This window comes from Phragmites australis, chromosome 4 (assembly GCF_958298935.1).
Source record: "Phragmites australis chromosome 4, lpPhrAust1.1, whole genome shotgun sequence".
In the NCBI taxonomy this organism is placed as follows: Eukaryota; Viridiplantae; Streptophyta; class Magnoliopsida; order Poales; family Poaceae; genus Phragmites; species Phragmites australis.
In genome coordinates this window covers 40,761,061-40,780,380 of record NC_084924.1, presented here as the reverse complement: position 1 = coordinate 40,780,380, position 19,320 = coordinate 40,761,061, and the positions used below count along the sequence as shown (strand labels likewise).

At 44.4% G+C, this 19,320-nt stretch overlaps 1 protein-coding gene across 1 annotated transcript; it reads left to right on the top strand.

The window, feature by feature from the left end:
- The first annotated feature begins 5,464 nt into the window (after positions 1–5,464).
- Positions 5,465–14,458, top strand: LOC133916526 (filament-like plant protein 4). The gene is made up of 6 exons (XM_062360220.1): positions 5,465–6,090; positions 9,714–9,817; positions 10,337–10,532; positions 10,823–13,178; positions 13,254–13,314; positions 13,620–14,458. Exons 2-6 carry the CDS (start codon positions 9,728–9,730, stop codon positions 14,040–14,042), a joined length of 3,126 nt encoding a protein of 1,041 aa, XP_062216204.1. The 5' UTR covers positions 5,465–6,090; positions 9,714–9,727; the 3' UTR covers positions 14,043–14,458.
- The last annotated feature ends 4,862 nt before the right edge of the window (positions 14,459–19,320 follow it).

Here is a 19,320-nt window from a genome sequence, read left to right as displayed (position 1 = left end):
TCCTTACTGTTAGTTAGATCTACCACTGCACTAACCCGATTTCCCATTACACCCCTACCTCAGCACCGTCCAACCAACGATCCTCTGCCTACCATAATCGACGGCGACCCCACTGCCTCGCTACCCTGCATCCACATCCACCACCATCACCAGACCGCCTTGTTGTCGTGGCCTTCGTCAAAGCCTACCGATTTCTGGTGAGAAACCACCCTTAAAACCGTGACTTCACTTGATCCTCACCGGAATTAAGGAAGACGACCAGAGAGCGAATCGTCGCCTCGATCACGCATCTAGAAAATCGGTTGCTTCTCCGTAAAATTTATAGTAATATAAGACTACCCCCAGTCGAGCTAGTTTTTGGCAGTGTGTTGGATCGTTGAACCAACCCGTACTTGTATCATTCGATCCCGAATATAAGCTCATCCCATGTTTGGATCGTTGAACCAAACGAACTCGTGCAGAACCGATCGATACAGCTTCCAGGTATAATCAGCTGAGATCTTGAACGAGCTGGTTCGCCAAAATCGGGCGAATGACACTACATGCAGGGCGAACTCGTCCGTGTAAACAGTAGGTGTTTTCGTAAGTGTTCGTCTAATGCTCCAAAAATCAAAGGGACAATTTTTCTTATTTGGCACTGGCGAAACTCACAAATCCCTGATATATCATCGTGTAATTATTACACATAGAGTCACCTTAGTCACTGACGTGTGGGATCTAATGGCATATCAGATATTTAAGTTTTAGCAAGTAGCATGTGAGGAATTATACCAAAATCAAAATAGTGGTTTGTTGTTGCTCAAAAATCATACAACTGTTTGTACATATTTCATAATCAATATGTAACACATTTTAATTAGATTCACATAAAAAGCATATATATAATTAAAACTAAAATTCTTAAAAAAACTACTTTTATAACTTCTAACAATGGTTAGTCTCAAATAAAAATTTTAAAATCTGAAAAAAATTACTAATATTCTTCTTATGTGATAGACTAATTTCTAATATTATTTGTAACTCTAGGTTATGTGGTGAAAAAATAAGTTCATTTATAATACTATATTTATATATATATTTTATCATCCTATACAACCTATTTAGGATCCATACATTCATCCAACCAAACAGAATATTATATCAAATCGTCTCATTCTATATAACAAACTAAATATATTTTAATATTATCATATATATTTAATCAAACAACCTAATTGTATCTTTTCTCATTCAGTATCATTCCATCTGGTTCTATTCGACTTTCTTTTAACCAACCAATCGCTGAACGACAAGGAAGGGTAGCAGTACTGCATCGTGCATTTAAGATGTACTATGTCAAAGTAACTTACTCCACGTTACAGTATAACATCAGCAGACATTCATTCATGTCTGTTTGAAAACCTGTGTTGCTGTGATGAAAGTATGCAGTGCAGTGCTGCACATTCTGCACCTTGTCTCCCATAAAAAAAAAAGAACTGTAACTCTTGGCCCTGCATGCAGTCGAAGCCTGTCCCTGGCAGTTCGTTTAATTACTTGGTTTAATGAAGCGGATTACGGGCTCTTTACAGCTAAGCTTGAGGCACCGGCCCGCTCTCAGCATTGACCATGAGAAACTACCGCAATCTTCTTTCTAGGACGCACGAAGCAAAATAATAATCGGAATGTTGGACAGCAGCCCGTGCAACAGCGAAATGCCGTGCATCAGGAGGATAACTGAACTAACATGTGCCTGTGATCAAGCAGAAGACATGACAGACAGGATATGAGGATAATATCTCGTTCTCATACTACCAGTACTCGATTAGATCTGGCCAGGCTCTAAAAATGAGCAACACTCGCGGCAGGCCCAGCGGTTGAGACCAATCAGGGCCAAATCTTTCGGACGCGACCCCACACATTGCGTGACCCAGCCATGATTACGCAGGATGGTTTTGAGGTGGCCATGCGGTTTTTCCGCTTCACACCGGCAGCAGTAGCTCAAGTAAATTTTATAAAATTTGATCTTATAAAAAACACTTTTTTCTATGTTGATATATGTTCACCTTTTCTTTTTTTTCTTTTTAGTCTAACAATTAAATCATAGAAGTATCAATGCTATAGATAAAATATAAAAAAATCTTTCTAAACAGAACTAACTTGTAGCAGAAGCAGATTGCCATGCTTTTGAGGCAGAATTCGTTGCGGGCTGGTAAACGTAGCCTCGCAGCATCGGAGCAGGTGCCACGCTTGCATCGGAGCCGTCGGCGTTCCCTTGTCCAACGGCGCAGGTTCGCCTCGCGTCTCCCGACGGCGGGCCATGCGTCGTGGTTCGTATTAAATCCTGGCCTCATAGTTTGTGCCTTGCCGATGACTATTTGGTAGCTCAACTGGCGTTGTACGTAGCCGGACGCCGGTAATACTACGTGCCACCTACTGCGAAAGAATCTTTGTTCGCTTGCGCTTGGACGTTGCTCAACTAATCATCGTAACCGTAGCCCGGTAGCCATTTGTTTCAACCGTATCTGATTAGATGGATACCGATAATGCTCTGCGAGTACTTCTGTTCATGCCACTGACTCGCTGACACTGGTTCGCAAACTTCACAGCAGCGCCACGCAGTCATAGTAAAATGTCACGGGCACATGCGCAGGCCTAGAAGGCATGCTAGTTATAGTACTGCACTGCACCACTGGCATCTTTGGATCCTCTCCTCTTTTCCAGCGCCAGGAGCCGGAGGTGAGCTGAACAAGCATACTACCTTCTTCCACAGCATCCCCACCAACCTACCGGGCTCACCCCTTGATACTTTCACACATGTGTAAATAAAGCTTGTTTATTGCAAGAACGGGCAGTCGATTCGATGTAGGGAGTGTCAACTGTCAAGTTGTGGGCAGTGTCAAGTTAAGGAACCAATGACATGTCTCATTGAACTGTTAGCGTTGCTTAAGAGGGATTTTCACCGCTTGTCATGGTTTCTTCGGAACAGAGAAAAGGGGTCGTAAGGCCCTGCTGGCGCTCCTAAGGTTGAACTCGAGCATGCAACCCGACCTTAAGAAATAAAAATTTGCTAAAAAACAAACTGCATTGCTTCTCATTGATGATCATTACGAGACAGAAAGGGAGGACCGAGCGAGGTTACGAGAAGGAATGTCAACACGTGATGAGGAGTAGGATGACGTAGTCGAGTTCCACCATATCTGTCAGAGAGGAGGGACAGGAGGATTCTCCACTGCAACACCCCTTCGACTAGAGGTCATCAATTCAGTCTCTATATCCAGATTTGAAAGTGATCTTAACTCTGATCGCAGAAGATTTGATCAATAGGATTTGGGACTAGGAGTAATGTTGTGGGGGAGGGAAGGAGATGGGATGCTGGCACCGTAACAGAGGAGGTGATGCTTGATGGGTAAGAGGAGGGGATAGGTGGGAGGCACTGGTCAAAGAGGAACTCACGATGCCGTGATAGGAACAAAGCGTGAGAAATAGATGATGGGATGGAAAAAGATGAGGTAATTAGTTTTTTTTATTAAAAGGTAGGTCCTACCTTAAGACCCACCGAGTCTATACACTACAAACATTTACAACAGGCCATATCATCGCCTTAAGATCAACCTTAAGAAATAAACACTACCGATGCTCTAACACTGAAATTTTGCATGTCACTGTTTCCTGAAAATGTCCTCGAGTGCGCCTAGCAATTTCTTCTTTTTAAAGCTTCTTTTCTTCGTATCATTTTCGATCTACACACCGTAGGCCTTTTTGTTTACGACCGTAGGCATTAGGTACTGAGCTGTTGCAAATTCTATCGTTGAGATTTCTACTCCAATTTTTAATTAGCGGCAACAAGCAGAGATGTTTGCTCCCAAGAAAAGCAAGGCATCCGACACGACTCTATAGCCTACATAATCTTTTCCTTTTGAGATCTATAAACAACCGGAGTGGTACTGGTAATTGGAAATAAGGACGGACGCGACAACAACGTGCCATGCATCGTCTTTCAGTTGCGTTCCGTGCATCATCCAATGCACTTGCAAAAGCTGAATGAACCTTTGGAGGCTAGCGATGTTCTGACTGACTGCTGTTCTGGGTTACACTCGTCTTGATTATGCTCGTGCCAAATTTTTTTAAGGTGACATGGTTGAGCTGTTAGCAGCAGATCGGAATGAATGATGTAGATCAGGGACAAGTGTCATAAATTAAACTTGCTCGCGTATGTATATCCCACATACTGATTCCTGGCGGTTGTCTGCTACTGCTTAACGCTCAGTGTTAATGATATCTTTTCCATTAATCAGAACTCGGATGCACATGCCGGACATCACAAAGAGGCAGAGCGTCTCAAAAAAAAAAAAAAAAGACTAGGTAGCTACTATCAATAAGAATTTTATATATCACTAATAAATAATACTATAGACAATCTTTCCAATAATCAAAATGTAACACTGTCTATAAAATTAATATAACCTCACATGCAATAAACTCTAAGATTAATAAATTAAATGAGCAAACTATCCACTTCTTTCTTTCACATGGATAGCTAACTGACCTGTATGACATGCTATCCGTGTGATCGAAGGAGTCCTCCATTCCAGCTGTCAGTTTGCTCGCATGATTTGCATGGACAATGTGCCGCTCGAATCTGCAGCGGTTGCTGTGCACGCGGCGGCGATGGTGCCGGTCTCCAACCCTGCCACTCAACAAACCTACTGAACGCATCGCATTACACTACACATGCCAGTACTAGTAACAATTCCTTCATTTCTCATATTTGTTGAATTGCATGTTTGTATCCTCGGGGGTGAAAAACTGCAAAGCAGACAATCCGCTGAGCCGAGGTATACAATGCAGGTACAGCTCACATTAGCAGACAACCCAAGTGGTGACGTGTGGGTATCTGCTACCTACGACTTTCAATAGACAAAATGATTCCAAACTACTCCAGTACAATAGTGCCATGAATGATTGCCATCTAGTATCAGTGTGGAAGTTGAATTGGATAGCAGCATATCATAGCACTCTAACAAATTTGTGACTCTTTTAAAAAATATTCAAACCATAAACTTCCCTCAAATAGTATAAATTAAAGCCAGAAGTCCCACAAAGTATTAATACTAAACTCAATTTTATCACTATTCCAAGATAGTGCTATTGTCACTGTCATTTCGTCATCGTTTGAAGGTCATATTTGTTTTTCTTTTATTTTTAGCTAGAATCTATAATAAAAAAATAAAATAGTGTCTAAGGCCCTATTTATTTTTTATGGATTATCATAACTTGGATTATATGAAGAACTCATTTTTACCGAATCGTGGATTACGAGATTTCGTAGAATAATGTAGCTTTTAATTAATGATCATTTATTTTTATTTTTACTTTTAAGACTAGACTCTATAATAGAATAAAAACAAAACCTGCGGTAAGTTGATGTGTAATTCTCTGCTGCCATCACTTTTGTCTCTCCTCTTCCCCCTCTCTCTCCTCAGCTCCCACTTTCTCCCACTCCCCCGGTCCCCCCACTTTCTTCCCTCTCCTCCTCCCTCCCTCCTGCCATCGCCCCCGCTTTTTAGCCCACCTACCGGCAGCCGCAGTAGCGCCCCCATAACGAAAAACACCCGCACCTCCATTCCCCACCTCTCTCGCTCTCTCTCTCTCTCTCTCCTCTGAACCAAAACCCAAAGAGCCTAAACACGGCCACCTCCACCACTCATACGAGCAGAGTGAGAGGAGAGCCGCATTGCCAAACCAGGTGAGCCCGTAGTGCTGCACGCGCTCGCTAGCGCTTGTGAGCAGCAGCAGCCTAGCAGCGGAAGGCGAGATTCCAAAGGGGAAAAGGCCACGGGAGGTCGGGAGCAAAAGGGGAGGCGAGAGCAGAGGGGGCAGTGGGAGAATCCAGTCCAATCCGACCCCGGCGCAGCGCAGTACAGCGGTGACTGGTTGAAAAGGGAAGTGTGCGCGGCAAGCGACGACGCACGCCACCGACACCCCGCGCCGATCGGAGCCGCGGGCCAGATCGAAGCCCGCCGGAATCGCAGCGGATTCCGGCTTCCGCGGCCCCACCCCGGATCTGCATTCCGCGCAGGGGTTCCTCACCGCCTCGCGCCCTCGCCTCCCGTAAGCGCCCACTTCCCTTCGTCATGTGTGCTTGGTTACCTTTCGTTCGTCGCTAACTTGCTATGGTGCAATTGGTCCCTCCTGTTCATGCAACGCGTATACGAATTTCCCTGTGTTTTGACGAATTTTTGGTTGATATACTTGGACGGTGGAGCCTGCGTATGGAATTCCTCTGTTCAGGTCGCGCTCTCTGAAATTTCACTGTGCAGTTTGAACCCAAAAAAGTTCTCCACAGTTTCTGAATATTTTTTCCACCGAGCTGCTCGCTTCGTCTCGGGCTCTCGGCCTCCCGTGCTTTCCGCTTCGTGTTTCCTTGTCCTTTCTGGACGGGACTCTTAACTCAGTCGCAGCGAGATCACACACGCGGCGTCGGCTCGACACGAACATTTGCGCTCGCGCAACTGGAATCACCACGCTGTGCTATCTCTCCCTGCTCCGGCTTCTGACGAGTTTTCTCTCTTCTCAAACATTCCATTCCATCCAATAAAACCCACTCCACGCAGCACACGATTTTACCATGCTTTTAGTTTTGTCCGTGAAAGAATCCACTGGTTCGGCCGCACCACTCCCTCATGGAGATAAGAGGTTTCAAGTGCTACTACTGTTACTACCAAGATTAGTAAGGAAGGAGATGAAGAAAGGACACGCCACAAGAACCAGCAAGGACAATATGGTGCAACGAGGCATCTGGTTAAAAGCCAAATCCACCGAGCGGAGACCGCCATTAATGGCCGTATCCTGTTTGGGGTAGCAGTAGTAGCTCCGAGCTTTTACGCCGCGTCACGCGCGCCTTCTTTACGGCCGAAACCACCTTTTCTTTCACCGGAACGCAAACTTGCTAGAACTGTCAGCTGCAGCAGTACAACCAATGGACCGATTCTTCACCTGAAGCGGGGCGAGCAGTTTGGCGTCCGGTCAGGTCATCTCGGCCGGATAAACGTGCGCTGCCCCCATGGCGGCAATTACTCACGCGGGCGCCTTAGGTGCCCCTCTTAACTGCGGTTGCCGTTCGCGCTAAGCTCTACAGCCTGTGCGCCCGGCAGCTGCTCGCCCAACGCGCGATGGGCCATGCGTAGAAGATACCGCGTTAATTAAGCTTAGTTTGGTGCGTACACACGAGTGAGTCAGTGAGTAGTAGCAGTACAGGACACGACGCTTATTTGCCCTCGTCAATGTCCTGGCCTAGCTCTGGCATGACGGTGATCGGATCTGGTGCCCTGCGCTGTGCTCGCAACTTGGTCTCGCGTGGGGGCCGCCCGCAACGACGCTCGCTGATTGTACCGGGCGTTCTTGCTTTTTTTTTCCCCCGAAAGCCACTAAAGCTCCTGAGAGCACAAAGTGGTCGATTATATTAGAAGAGTGAAGTTAACCTAGTTTACGAGGAAAATCAGATTTAAAAAACATACAAATCGCACCTTTTTTCAATAAGGAAAAACCAGTCAAAAACCCTGATGACAAAGGAAAGCGACTAGAACAACTAACTATGGCGACTCACCACTACACACCCACAACCTACAAACGACATCAGCCTCAAATACCACAAGAATGCATCCAGACACACAACAAACACCAAAACACTTGTCAGAAAGAGCCTATTGCCTAAGCTTGGTCACACCCCACGACGAAGCAGCTCTGAAATTGCACAACAAACACCTCCCACCCATGCCAGACGTCCACTGCGAAGCAAGATGCAGCTCCGAGGGGACAGAGGCCTTGCCGAACACCCCAGCCTTGCAACAGTCCAGCTACCAGAAGCAATGTGGATCTCCAAGGTGATGCCTTCAGGAAGGAAGCGACGTCGAAGAGAAACCGTCCAGAAAATAGGCAGGGTTTTCACTCGGAGAGAAGCCGTAGGAAGAGTGGGGGAGGAACCACGATAGCGCTCCCATGAGGGAGAGCGACGCCCGAAAGTGTCGCCACTGCCAGCACCAACGAAAAACCGAGCCAGGCTCTCGCCCGTATCCTTCCTATCTCCCTACAGCACCTCGGCGGCGGAGAGCACCCCACGTGACCACACAACCACAACAATAGCACCGCAGAGAGCGACACAGAAGCCTGTGACACCTCTCCACACCCCATATCGCCGCCTGGAGCCCACTGCGCAAGACCCTACCCCAAAAAGCTCAGGGAGTCAACCGCACACTCCACCGCCACCACAACCCTACCGATTGCTCGACGTACTCTCACCACGCGGAGAGCGCTCCACAGCAAGAGCCAGTGCCACCGCGCCCTCACAAGGCAGTCGTGGCATAGATCCGCGTGCATCTGCCTCTGCGGCTTTTGTGCCGCCGCGCCTTAGCTGCATCCACGCTCACCGTGACGCATCGAGCCTCCGCGCCCAAACACGCCGCTCCTTCATAGCCGCCGCGCCAGAGCGCGCATAGTGCCGCCGCTTTAGCATGGAACCCATCGGCGGAGTGTCCGGATCCGACCGCTTCGGGGCAGGCCTGGCCCAACCGCAACCGGATCTCGCCGACTTGCGCGTGGGGCGTCCTGATCCCGAGAGGCTAGCCGCAAGGGTGAAGAAGCCCCGCCGCCGCCATCATTGCGGCTGCGTGGGCTTCCGACGGTGTGCTCAGGCGGCGGCGAGGCGGGAGGAGAGGTTGGAGGGGGAGGCGGCGGCTAGGGTTTGGATTTCGCCTGAGCCACCCTGCAGGGCGACGCGGGGGAGATTTCTTTTATCACAGGTTATCTTTGAAAACTATTTTGGCGTTCTTGCTTGAAGGATTGGTTTCCTGCAGAGATTCTTTTGGCCTGCCTGGCCCTGACCGCTTCGTCATTATCCACCCCTGCCCTGCCCAATATAGGTGTGGCTCCACTGTAGCAGAAGCTTCTGCCTTTCGATAATTGGATCTGTACGCTGCCTGTCAAAGGAATGTTAAGATACTGGGGTTGGTGAGGTGTGTTTGGGTTTATAAACCCTTCACTTTGTGGACTGATAGCAGTTGCTGATTGTATTATTGGTATTATTTTGCAACCATATATGGTGGATGATTGTGAACTTCAGTGTGCATAATATTTGCCCAACAACCGGTGTTTCACTATTTTGTTATTTTAGTATGCAAATTGGGGTTCTTGCTGGCAGTGTCAATAATGGAAGTTGTACGAGTATGAAAGAAAACTTGTTAGTTCATTTGTCTGGACCCATAAGTTAGTTGCCTTTCTAAGGTCTTCACAGTTGGTATAGCTTAGCTTCACTTACTTTTGATGTTTGCAACCTCCACGAGTGTATAAATAATATGAACATGTTATACTGGGTTGTTTTCTTAAATTTGGTTAGCTGATCAGGTAAATGGTAAATACTGCACTCTGATTGTACCTCGTGGTATTGCTTTAAAGATAGGTTCTTGGTTGACTTCCTCATCATTGCCCTACTATATAGTCATCATAGGAGCGACGCCAAAAGCTTTTGCATTTGTAATTTTGTATCATTGGCCATTCTTGCTATCACTGTCAATTGTGGAGATTTGATGTCGTAATGTTCAAAAAACCATGTCGTACTATGCATGTTAGTTCATTTGTATAGAGCTATACGATTGTTTCATGAGATTTCTGTCTTTTATTTGCTTTATATTGTCATCAAAGTTAATTGTAGCTCACAAATATTTACAATATCATATTAGATTCTCTGCACCCGATGGATCGACGCAGCTGGCCTTGGAAGAAGAAATCATCTGATAAATCATCAAACACAGATGTGTCACAGAACTCCAATCAAGCTGAACAGGTTTGCCTAGCTTTATTGTTAGTATTGATTTAGGTTGGTCTAAGTAGCGGTGTTTTAAGCTAAATAGTAACCCTTTTTTTTTTCGCCTGGCAATGCCAAAAGAAAGATTTGGTAAGTGCTATAGCATAGGGTCAATTCTGAGTTAACTGATGCCCGCAATCCTTGGTTTAGTAGGCCTTATCCGGTTGCTGGTCCATGCAGCCATGTTTTTAGTTTTTATTTTTTTGCTTCAGCAATTGGGTATCTTGTATTGGCTGTGTGCCTTCTAACCTATGCCAAGATTTCCCGTAATAGGTTTTTTCACATGATCCTTTGTTTCATTTTCTTTCATACGCCTGGGTGGCGTGTGGCAAAAGGGTCACATACCATTTGACAAAGCAAAGCTCAGCACTAGTTGTTCATTTCGTTTTATTATACACCTCAAAAGCTAGTTGGGCAATAAATCTGCCATTAGAGTAACCTGATTTTTTTAAGTTTAACTTATCTTTATTTCTGCTAAAATAACTTTCCCTTTTGCAGGAAGATAAAGCTCCAAAATTTGTGCAAGTTTCAGCTGAAACATATGCACATCTTACTGAGTCGGAAGAAAAAGTAAAAGTTCTAGATGAAAATGTTAAGGTCTTGAATGGAAAACTCTCTGCAGCACAATCTGAGATCACAACTAAAGATGCCCTAGTGAAACAGCATGCAAAAGTTGCCGAAGAAGCCGTGTCAGGTGCACAGATCGCTACTTTTCTTTTTGAGAATATATTATTCATTTTCTTGTTTGGGCAGAAGAACTTAGTATGTGTAACAGTTGACCTGTTATTGGTTTTGGACTTGAGAAATGTAAGTAGGTTGTATGCTGGATTGGTTTTGGCCTGTTGTATCTGAATATAACAGTCTTTTTATATGGAACAAACTTTCTCTAGATAATATCTTCTGTTTTCCTACAGGATACAGTCTAGTTTATGAGATCGCTGTACAAAATATACTCATGACAAGATCTTTGTTTTCTCATGCTAGGTTGGGAGAAAGCTGAAGCAGAGGCCTCCGCACTGAAGCTTCAGCTAGAAACTGTTACACTGTCTAAGCTAGCAGCTGAAGAAAGAGCTGCCCATCTGGATGGTGCTCTGAAAGAATGCATGAAGCAAGTAAGGACTGTTAAGGAAGAAGGTGAGCAGAAGCTACATGATGTAGTGTTTGCAAAAACCAAACAGTGGGAGAAAATAAAGGCGGAATTGGAAGCAAAATTACTTGAGTTTGAACAGGAGCTCATAAGGGCTGGTGCTGAGAATGATGCACTCACTAGATCACTTCAAGAACGGGCAGACTTGATGATGAAAATTGACGAGGAAAAAGCTCAAGCTGAAGCTGAGATTGAAGTCATGAAAAACACAATCCAGTGTGGTGAAAGGGAGATAAATTCATTAAAATATGAACTGCATGTTGTCTCCAAAGAGCTTGAAATCCGCAATGAAGAAAAGAACATGAGCGTGCGCTCAGCTGATGTAGCAACTAAACAGCATCAGGAGGATGTCAAGAAAATATCAAAACTGGAAGCTGAATGCCAAAGATTACGTGGCCTTGTTCGGAAAAAGTTACCTGGGCCTGCTGCACTAGCTCAAATGAAAATGGAGGTCGAGAGCTTGGGCAGAGAGTATGGAGACAACAGAGTACGACGATCCCCTGCAAAGAATTCTAGTTTCCATCGCCCTATGTCTCCTATGTCTCCTGTTCCTGATTATGCCATAGAGAACTTACAGCACATGCAGAGAGAGAATGAGTTTCTGACTGCTCGCCTATTAACAATGGAAGAAGAAACCAAGATGCTAAAAGAGGCATTGACTAAGCGGAGCAGTGAGCTACAATCGTCAAGAAGCATGTATGCTAAGACAGCAGGCAAGCTCCGCAGCTTGGAAGTTCAAATGTTGACTGGAAACCAACATAAGAGTCCATCAACTCCAAACATGGATATTCACTTTGATGGTACACTGAGCCAAAATGGAAGCAACCCCCCTAGTATGACTTCCATGTCCGAAGATGGTGTTGATGATGAAGGAAGTTGCACGGAATCTTGGGCTAATGCTGTGGTATCTGAGCTCTCTCACTTCAAGAAAGAGAAAGCGGTCAAGAACAGTGTGACAGAAGGCTCCAATAGGTTGGAACTCATGGATGACTTCTTAGAGATGGAAAGATTAGCATGTTTGTCTCCTGAAGCTAATGGCAATGCCAGTACTATTGACAAAATGAAGATTGACGAAGCTGGGGCTACCGAAAGAGATGGTGTTAAAGATTCGCAGTTTGCTTCACCAATGTCAGAAGCTCCATCTAGTAAACAGCAGCTGTCTGAGAAGTCTCCACTCTTGAAATTACAGTCAAGATTATCTTCCTTACTGGATTCTGAATCACCAGAGAACAATGTTGGAAAGGTGCTTGATAGTATCAGAAATATTCTGAAGGATATTGAAGATGAGGCAGATTCAATAAATGCAAATGAAACCCATCATTCTGACATGGTTGAAGTTTCTGACAGTCAATCATTAGTGAAGCCAGATGGGAGATTGAGTTCAGGGAGCAAATGTGCCGTGGATAAAGAATTAATGAATGCCATATTGAAGGTTCACGACTTTGTCAAGTTACTTGATCAAGAAGTGTCCAAGTTTCAAGGACAGACATCTGATTACGATAGACTATGTGAGAAAATACAGCAGTTCTCTGCATTAGTTGAGAAAGTTCTGTCATATGATAATGGCCTAAATGACATTGTCATGGCATTGTCCTTTATCTTGTCAGAAACTGGTCAGATTAAGTTCACAATGTTGAGAGATAACAGTAATGAAGCAGAAAATAATAATTTGGATTGTGTTGATAAAGTGACTCTACATGAAAATAAGGTGCAGACTAAGCCACTAAAAGATAACCTTTCTGGTCTCTGCCCACTATTGCCTCGTTCATCTTCTGATTCTGAGTTTGAGGGGCCTGCTGATGCTGGATTTGATGTTAAGACTGCAGTGAAGATACGCTCACCAGAGGAATATGAACAACTTAAATCTGAGAAGACAAATTTGGAGGCAGAATTAGTTAAGTGCAATGAAATAATAGAAGAAACAAAGTTTAGGTTAAGTGATATGGAAAAAACCCTGGAAGACCTCACATCCAAGTTGGCTGACAGTGAGAAATCAAATAGCTTGAGTGAGACACAGTTGAAGTGTATGGCCGAATCCTACAAGTCACTTGAATCAAGAAAAGTTGAATTAGAAAATGAAATTGAAGTATTGCAATCGAAAATAGATACTTTAACAGCTGAACTCACTGATGAAAGACAAAGTCATCAGGAGGACTTAGCCAAATACAAAGATCTCGAGGAGAAGATAGAAAGGTGAAAGTCAAAGCCTTTGACATATAGATTGCCCTCTGCTTGATTTCTCTTCTGACTTGGTTTTATGATATGAAGGTACAAGATCGAGAGGAGTTCAATGTTTGTGGACGAGGACTCAGATACCAAGTCAAAGCAGGTACAATAATAGTTGAAGAACTTTTAGTTTCCAAAGATTATCACATTGTTATCGTCTACCTTCTATTCATTTGTTGCATGTTAACCTTGATGAAAAATACCGTCACTGTACCTTGTAATATGTTAATAAAGGCTTCCAAATCATTAAATACGGCGGCACTTAATCACATAATATGCTCAAGGGATAAATCCATTTGAATTTTTTTCAGGGTTACCTCGAACTGTAGGTTGTTATGCTGAACTACTGAACGTTTGATATGGAACACTTTTAACAGCTTTTTTTTTTTTGTATTTAAATGATGACAGGAGAAAGAGATAGCGGCTGCAGCAGAGAAGCTGGCAGAGTGCCAGGAGACAATACTGATTCTTGGCCGTCAACTGCAAGCTATGCGTCCTCCAGCAGAGTCATTAGGCTCTTCACCTAACCGGCAACGTATGGAGGATTTTTTGCAGGACGCGGTAGGAACAACTGCAGGGGAGTATTCCCAGAAGCCATCAGGTCAACCTGATACGGATCAGGAAATGCTTGGAACAGGAAATGAATCTCACGTCAATGGACACAAGACACACATAACCCCCTCTGATGTGGATGGAAGCCCTTTCCTTTCACCAAACAGTTCCAAACGTCCCAAGCATAGATCGATATCCTCTACTCCCTCATTTGCTAACCAGTTGTCCGAGAAACAAAGCCGGGGCATCAGTCGGTTCTTCACGAAGGGCAAAGAGTGAAAGCTCATTGGGTTGCAGTGTCAGGTTTGTTGACTCTTCGCATCGAATGGGTGGAGTGGAATGATTGAGGCCATGAATTTCTGTAGAGCTAGTGGGCAGACGGCAGACCTGCTTGTGTATTCTCTCAGGTGGTGCCTTCGGTTGCTGGAATAATACTCAGCTTGCAGTCGAGCGGGTTATGGCGAGAGTTTGTGTGGGAATGTTAGCCATCGGTATCTTCGGCTAAAGCTTCTTGGGTTGCTGTGTGTTTGAAACCTCACTAAAACCTCACTGTACATGTGCTTACTTGCATGGAGAAGAGCATGGGTAGTTTGTGTTAAATTCTCTTGTGAAGCTGCCTGTGTATTGTCCTTGGACTGGCTTGCTGTACAGTTAATCTGGGTATTTCAAGGGTATTGATGTATACTTGCTGATCAGTCCTAAAACTTGAAGACCCACTGCGATGCTACAGTGTTAGCGCGCAGTGTAGACAAAAAAAAGAACGCAACTTCGCAAGAGATCCTGAAGACCTTGAAAGATGAGTTCCTTCTTATCTTTCAATTAGCAAAAAAAAAAAAAAAAAGAAAAAAAAAAAAAAGAACGCAAGCTGCCAGGGCACTGAGCTGCACCTGCGGAGGCACGACCGCACGAGGTCCTGAGGCAGGCCCCGGGTAGGTTGAGGCGCTGCAGGCTGAGTGATGGAAATGTTTGGTAAATATGTTTAAATGGGTCTTATCTATTGAGCCGGTTCAAAGTATGACATTATAGGCATGGTTCAAATACAGTCCGGTTCGAGACTAGACGGGCCGGTACGGCACGAGGCTCCGGGTCATGCCTGGGTTGAGCGCGTAGCACGGTAGACCGGCACGGCCTGATTCGGACGTTTCGGGTTGGCATAGGCATGGTCTAGCACGAGTACGGCACGGTCCGGGCACGCGGAGGCCCAAGAGGCACAACTGGCTTGGCACGACAAGGCCCGGCACACCCGCTCGGCACACGGAGGCCTAGGCGGTACGACTGGCCTGGCACGGTACGGCCCGGTCGGCATGCTCGCGCGGGCGGGGCACGACCCAGTGGGCACATGGCGGCACGACATGGCCCGGCGGGTACGCTTGGGCTGGCTATAGCTGTTGCGCATGGGCCCGGTACACGGGGGCACAGATGGCACCCAGGGGCACATGGGTTTAAGGGGTTAAATAGGCTGGGAATAGCCCGTTTAACCTGTTAGCTCGGTATTTTTGAATTTATAATTGTTTTGTGACCGTTTGAGCTTAAAACATTTAATTTTTTTTGCAAAAATCACCATTTTTCACTTATAAATAGAGGATCATCCGGTCATTCCATTTCATGATCGATGGATGTAGGAACTACACAATCTCTTAGAAAATTGTCATTTTCATACATGAGAATTAACGATAATTTGGTAAAATTAGTTTGAATTGTTGTAAAAAATCCGAGCAATCCCAAAACCGTCATCCTGCTATCTTGAAGTTGAAGAAATCTTGGTGTTTTTTGCATCATTGTCCATTCTTGTTTTATTATTAATTTTCTTATTTTCTTATTTCTAATTCTGAATATTTGCATTTTTTTAGTGCCATTTGACATTGATCATAGATGTCGGTGATCATGATCATACTACATCCATCGATCATGATTTTTTTCTTCAATGACTCACAAGGGATTACGGCCCTTTCGATACCAGTACTGCAGGTGATGATAGACCCGACAGTGAACATCCGGTTGGTTCACATGCAGGTGATGCAGCAGCACCTCCATCGTCATGCTCTACAAGTGCACACATATCAATAAGCACCAGCTCTAAAATATCAAAAGCCGATACTTCCGAAGTTTGATAAGACTTTGAAAGGTTCCACATAGAGGAAGATGAGGTAAGTGTCAGGTATGCTAGGTGTTATATTTGCAAACATGAATTATCTACAAAGCTCTCAGGTGAAACATGACATTTGAAGAGACACGTCACAACTTGCAAGCGAAAGAGTGGAGTAGCCATGAAGCAGTACAACCCCGATGGCTTTATTCGTCATTGGGAGTATGACTCTGCTAATGTTAAAAAAGAGTTATGCCGTTTTATTGCAAGAGTGGATCTACCACTCAGTATCGATGAGTCTTTTGCATTTGAAGATTACATTAAGCAATCTCATAATCCTAGGTTCACGTATATTTCTAGATAGACAACTAGTAGGGATATGGTAACATACTACAATATGTGTCATAACAAGCTTAAAAAAATGTTCCAAACATGTACATTTTCAGTTGCTTTGACCTCGAACATATGGACAGGTAGGACTAGAGAGGATTATCTTAGTGTTGTTGCTAATTTTGTTAATAATGTTTGGGAATTAGAAAAGAGAATAATAGTTTTTAGGTTGATCGACAACACGCATACTTGTGAAAATATTGCTGAAAAAAATATCTCAAGTGGTTGAAGACTTTGGTCTCACAAATAAAATATTTTTCTATCACTTTAGATAATACCGGTGTAAACTCTAGAGCTATGGATATTCTTACTTCGTTGTTTAGTACATATGTTGAATATTTGAAAGGACAATGATGTCGCCTAGAGGGGGGGGGGGGGTGAATAGGCGTTTTTACAAAAATTCAACCATTTCTACCGTTGGCCTAAACTTGCAGCGGAATATAAACTAACGAGTTTTTCACAAGAGAAAAACCTAAATATGCTAGGCTCAACTAGTGCACAATCACCCTAAATAAGTGTGGAAATTACAATCCTAAGGTGACAAAAATTACTCAATTCTAGCAAGAGATATGCAATAAAACATAAATTGAAAAAGGCTGAAAATACTGTTCATATGCCTGGAATTACTGTTCACCCCGGAGTCTCCGGTGTAGTCCGGATACTCCGGTGTGTACAGGTCCGGAAACTCCGGTAAAGTCCGGATTCTCCGGTTTCTGTACAGAACAGAGCCCGAAACTGAATAAAATTAATGAGTGGAGAGTTCTAGCTCAAACCAAGTGATGTCGTGTGTTCCCGGAGATGATTCCAAGTAGATTCACGAAGAACCTACACTCAAATACACACAAACAAGTAGATCGAGCAATATGCACAAAGATTTGAGCAAGAACATAAAAGTAAGGAAACAATAGAGGAGACACAAAGATTTGTTTCCCGAAGTTCGGATTCACCACCGTGAATCCTACGTCTCCGTTGAGGAAGCTCCAACGAGCCGGGTCTCTTTCAACCGCTTTCCTCGATCCACTAGCTTTATCTCTTCCCTTTCGGAGGCGAGATCGACCTTCACAAACTTTCCCGCGGCTCACCACACGCGCGGGAGCTCACCGGGCAACACCTAGCCGGCTAGGAGGCTTCACCTCCAAGAGTAACAAACGCAATCAAACTTCTTGCCGAGAACTCAAGTGCTCAAGATCGGATTTTGTCTCACTTGCACTCAATCTTCCAATCTCTCAACCCAACTCACTTTTCTTCTTAAATCACACACTAGAATGGAGTGGGAGAGGTTCTTTTGGCTCTAAAAATGTGTTCTTTCGTGCCCCTTGCAGCAGCCCCAAAGGATGGGGTGAGTGGGGTATAAATAGCCCACTCCAAAGAACTAGCCGTTACTGTTTTTGACAGAACTGACCGGAGTATCCGGTGAACACCGGAGTATCCGGCCCTAAATCCAAATACGGCGTCAGAACGGTCACAGAATATGTCAGAACTAGCCGTTACGCACTTTTCTGGACTTTTACCGGAGTATCCGGCCTACACCGGAGTCTCCGGTCGGCACTTAACCCAGAAAACAGCCCCGAAGACTTCCCGGAGTCTCCGGCCACTCCAGGTACCGGAGTATCCGGACTTCACCGGAGTCTCCGGCCTTTCCAGGTACCGGAGTATCCGACCTACACCGGAGTCTCCGGCCACAGCACAGCTGACCTCCGAAAAACGGCGATAACTTCTGATTCCGGAGTCCGATTTCGACGATTTTGGACTCTATGGAAAGCTTATTCAGAGGGCTACTCATCCCAACTGAATTCATGACCTAAAACACAAAGGATCAAATTAGGAACACTCCAAAACCCATTTTGGACACTTCCCCACTTTCCGCTCCGGACTCTTAACAACAAACTCTCACTTTGGGTTTGGTTGGGAACTCTTGAGCACTGAGACGCGACAATTAGCTCACGTTGCATCCCTCTTAATAGTGCGGCATACCTATACTCAAATTCAAAGATAAAACTCGTTTGAACCACTTTGAGCATTTGAAAACTTTCAAGTACCGCTTCTTTTTCTTTCAAACCTTGAGGGTTACCAACTTCCATATATTCTTCACTCCATCTCTTCTTGATTCTTCATATGATTGATGTGAATCATCCATAGCTTCCCATAGCCTCGCACGGTCCATCGGCGCAAAGCCTTCACTCGCTCTTCACCACCGCCTTGGTCCTTCGGCGCCAAGCCATTTGCTTGCCCTTCACCACGGATGGTCCATCGCAGCCGAGTCTTGCTTGCCCTTCACCGTCTTGCCATAGAAAACCACTTTGTATTCGACATCTTCAATGAATTCACTTTTTCATATATGGAGTCCACTCTTGTTCTTCACTCTTGGCATATATGATTTCAATTCAACTTATGCCTTTTTATGGATCCTAACCCCAACTCACTCTCAAGCACAAAGTACATGGGTTAGTCCATAAAACCTAAATGACAGCATTTATACCTTAAGTTACTTGATCTCCACAAGTAACTTATTAGCCTTCATGCATATTGTCAATCTTCATGTAGAATCTAACCCCACTCATTCTTAAACACATAGCACACGGGTTAGTCCATAAAACTCTATTGACAAGTCATACCTTTAGTTACTTGATCTCCACAAGTAACTTAGCCTTCAAACTTATTGCTAATTTTATTGAGCTTCTTCTTCTTCTTATGAGCAACACTAAAAGCTCATTTATTTAGATGCATATTTCTCCTCCATGCATCACATCCGAGCATCACCTAGAGCTCATTCATCTTGATGTACTTTCAATCTTCCCATTCACCTAGAGTTCATGCATGTCTCTTCTCCATGCATCACCTATTGAACAACCTACTAACAATCTCAATAACATTGTTAGTCCATATGTATTGTCATTAATTACCAAAAACACACATAGGGGCTAGATGCACTTTCAATATTTCTTGTTACATCAACGATGTGCTTGTCATATTATCAATCTTATAGTAAAATCCAGTTTGAAGAGGTTGTCGCAATACCTAGATAATTTTTGTACTGCAATATCTTTTATAAACTCCTCTAACTAATGAATTGCAACATAT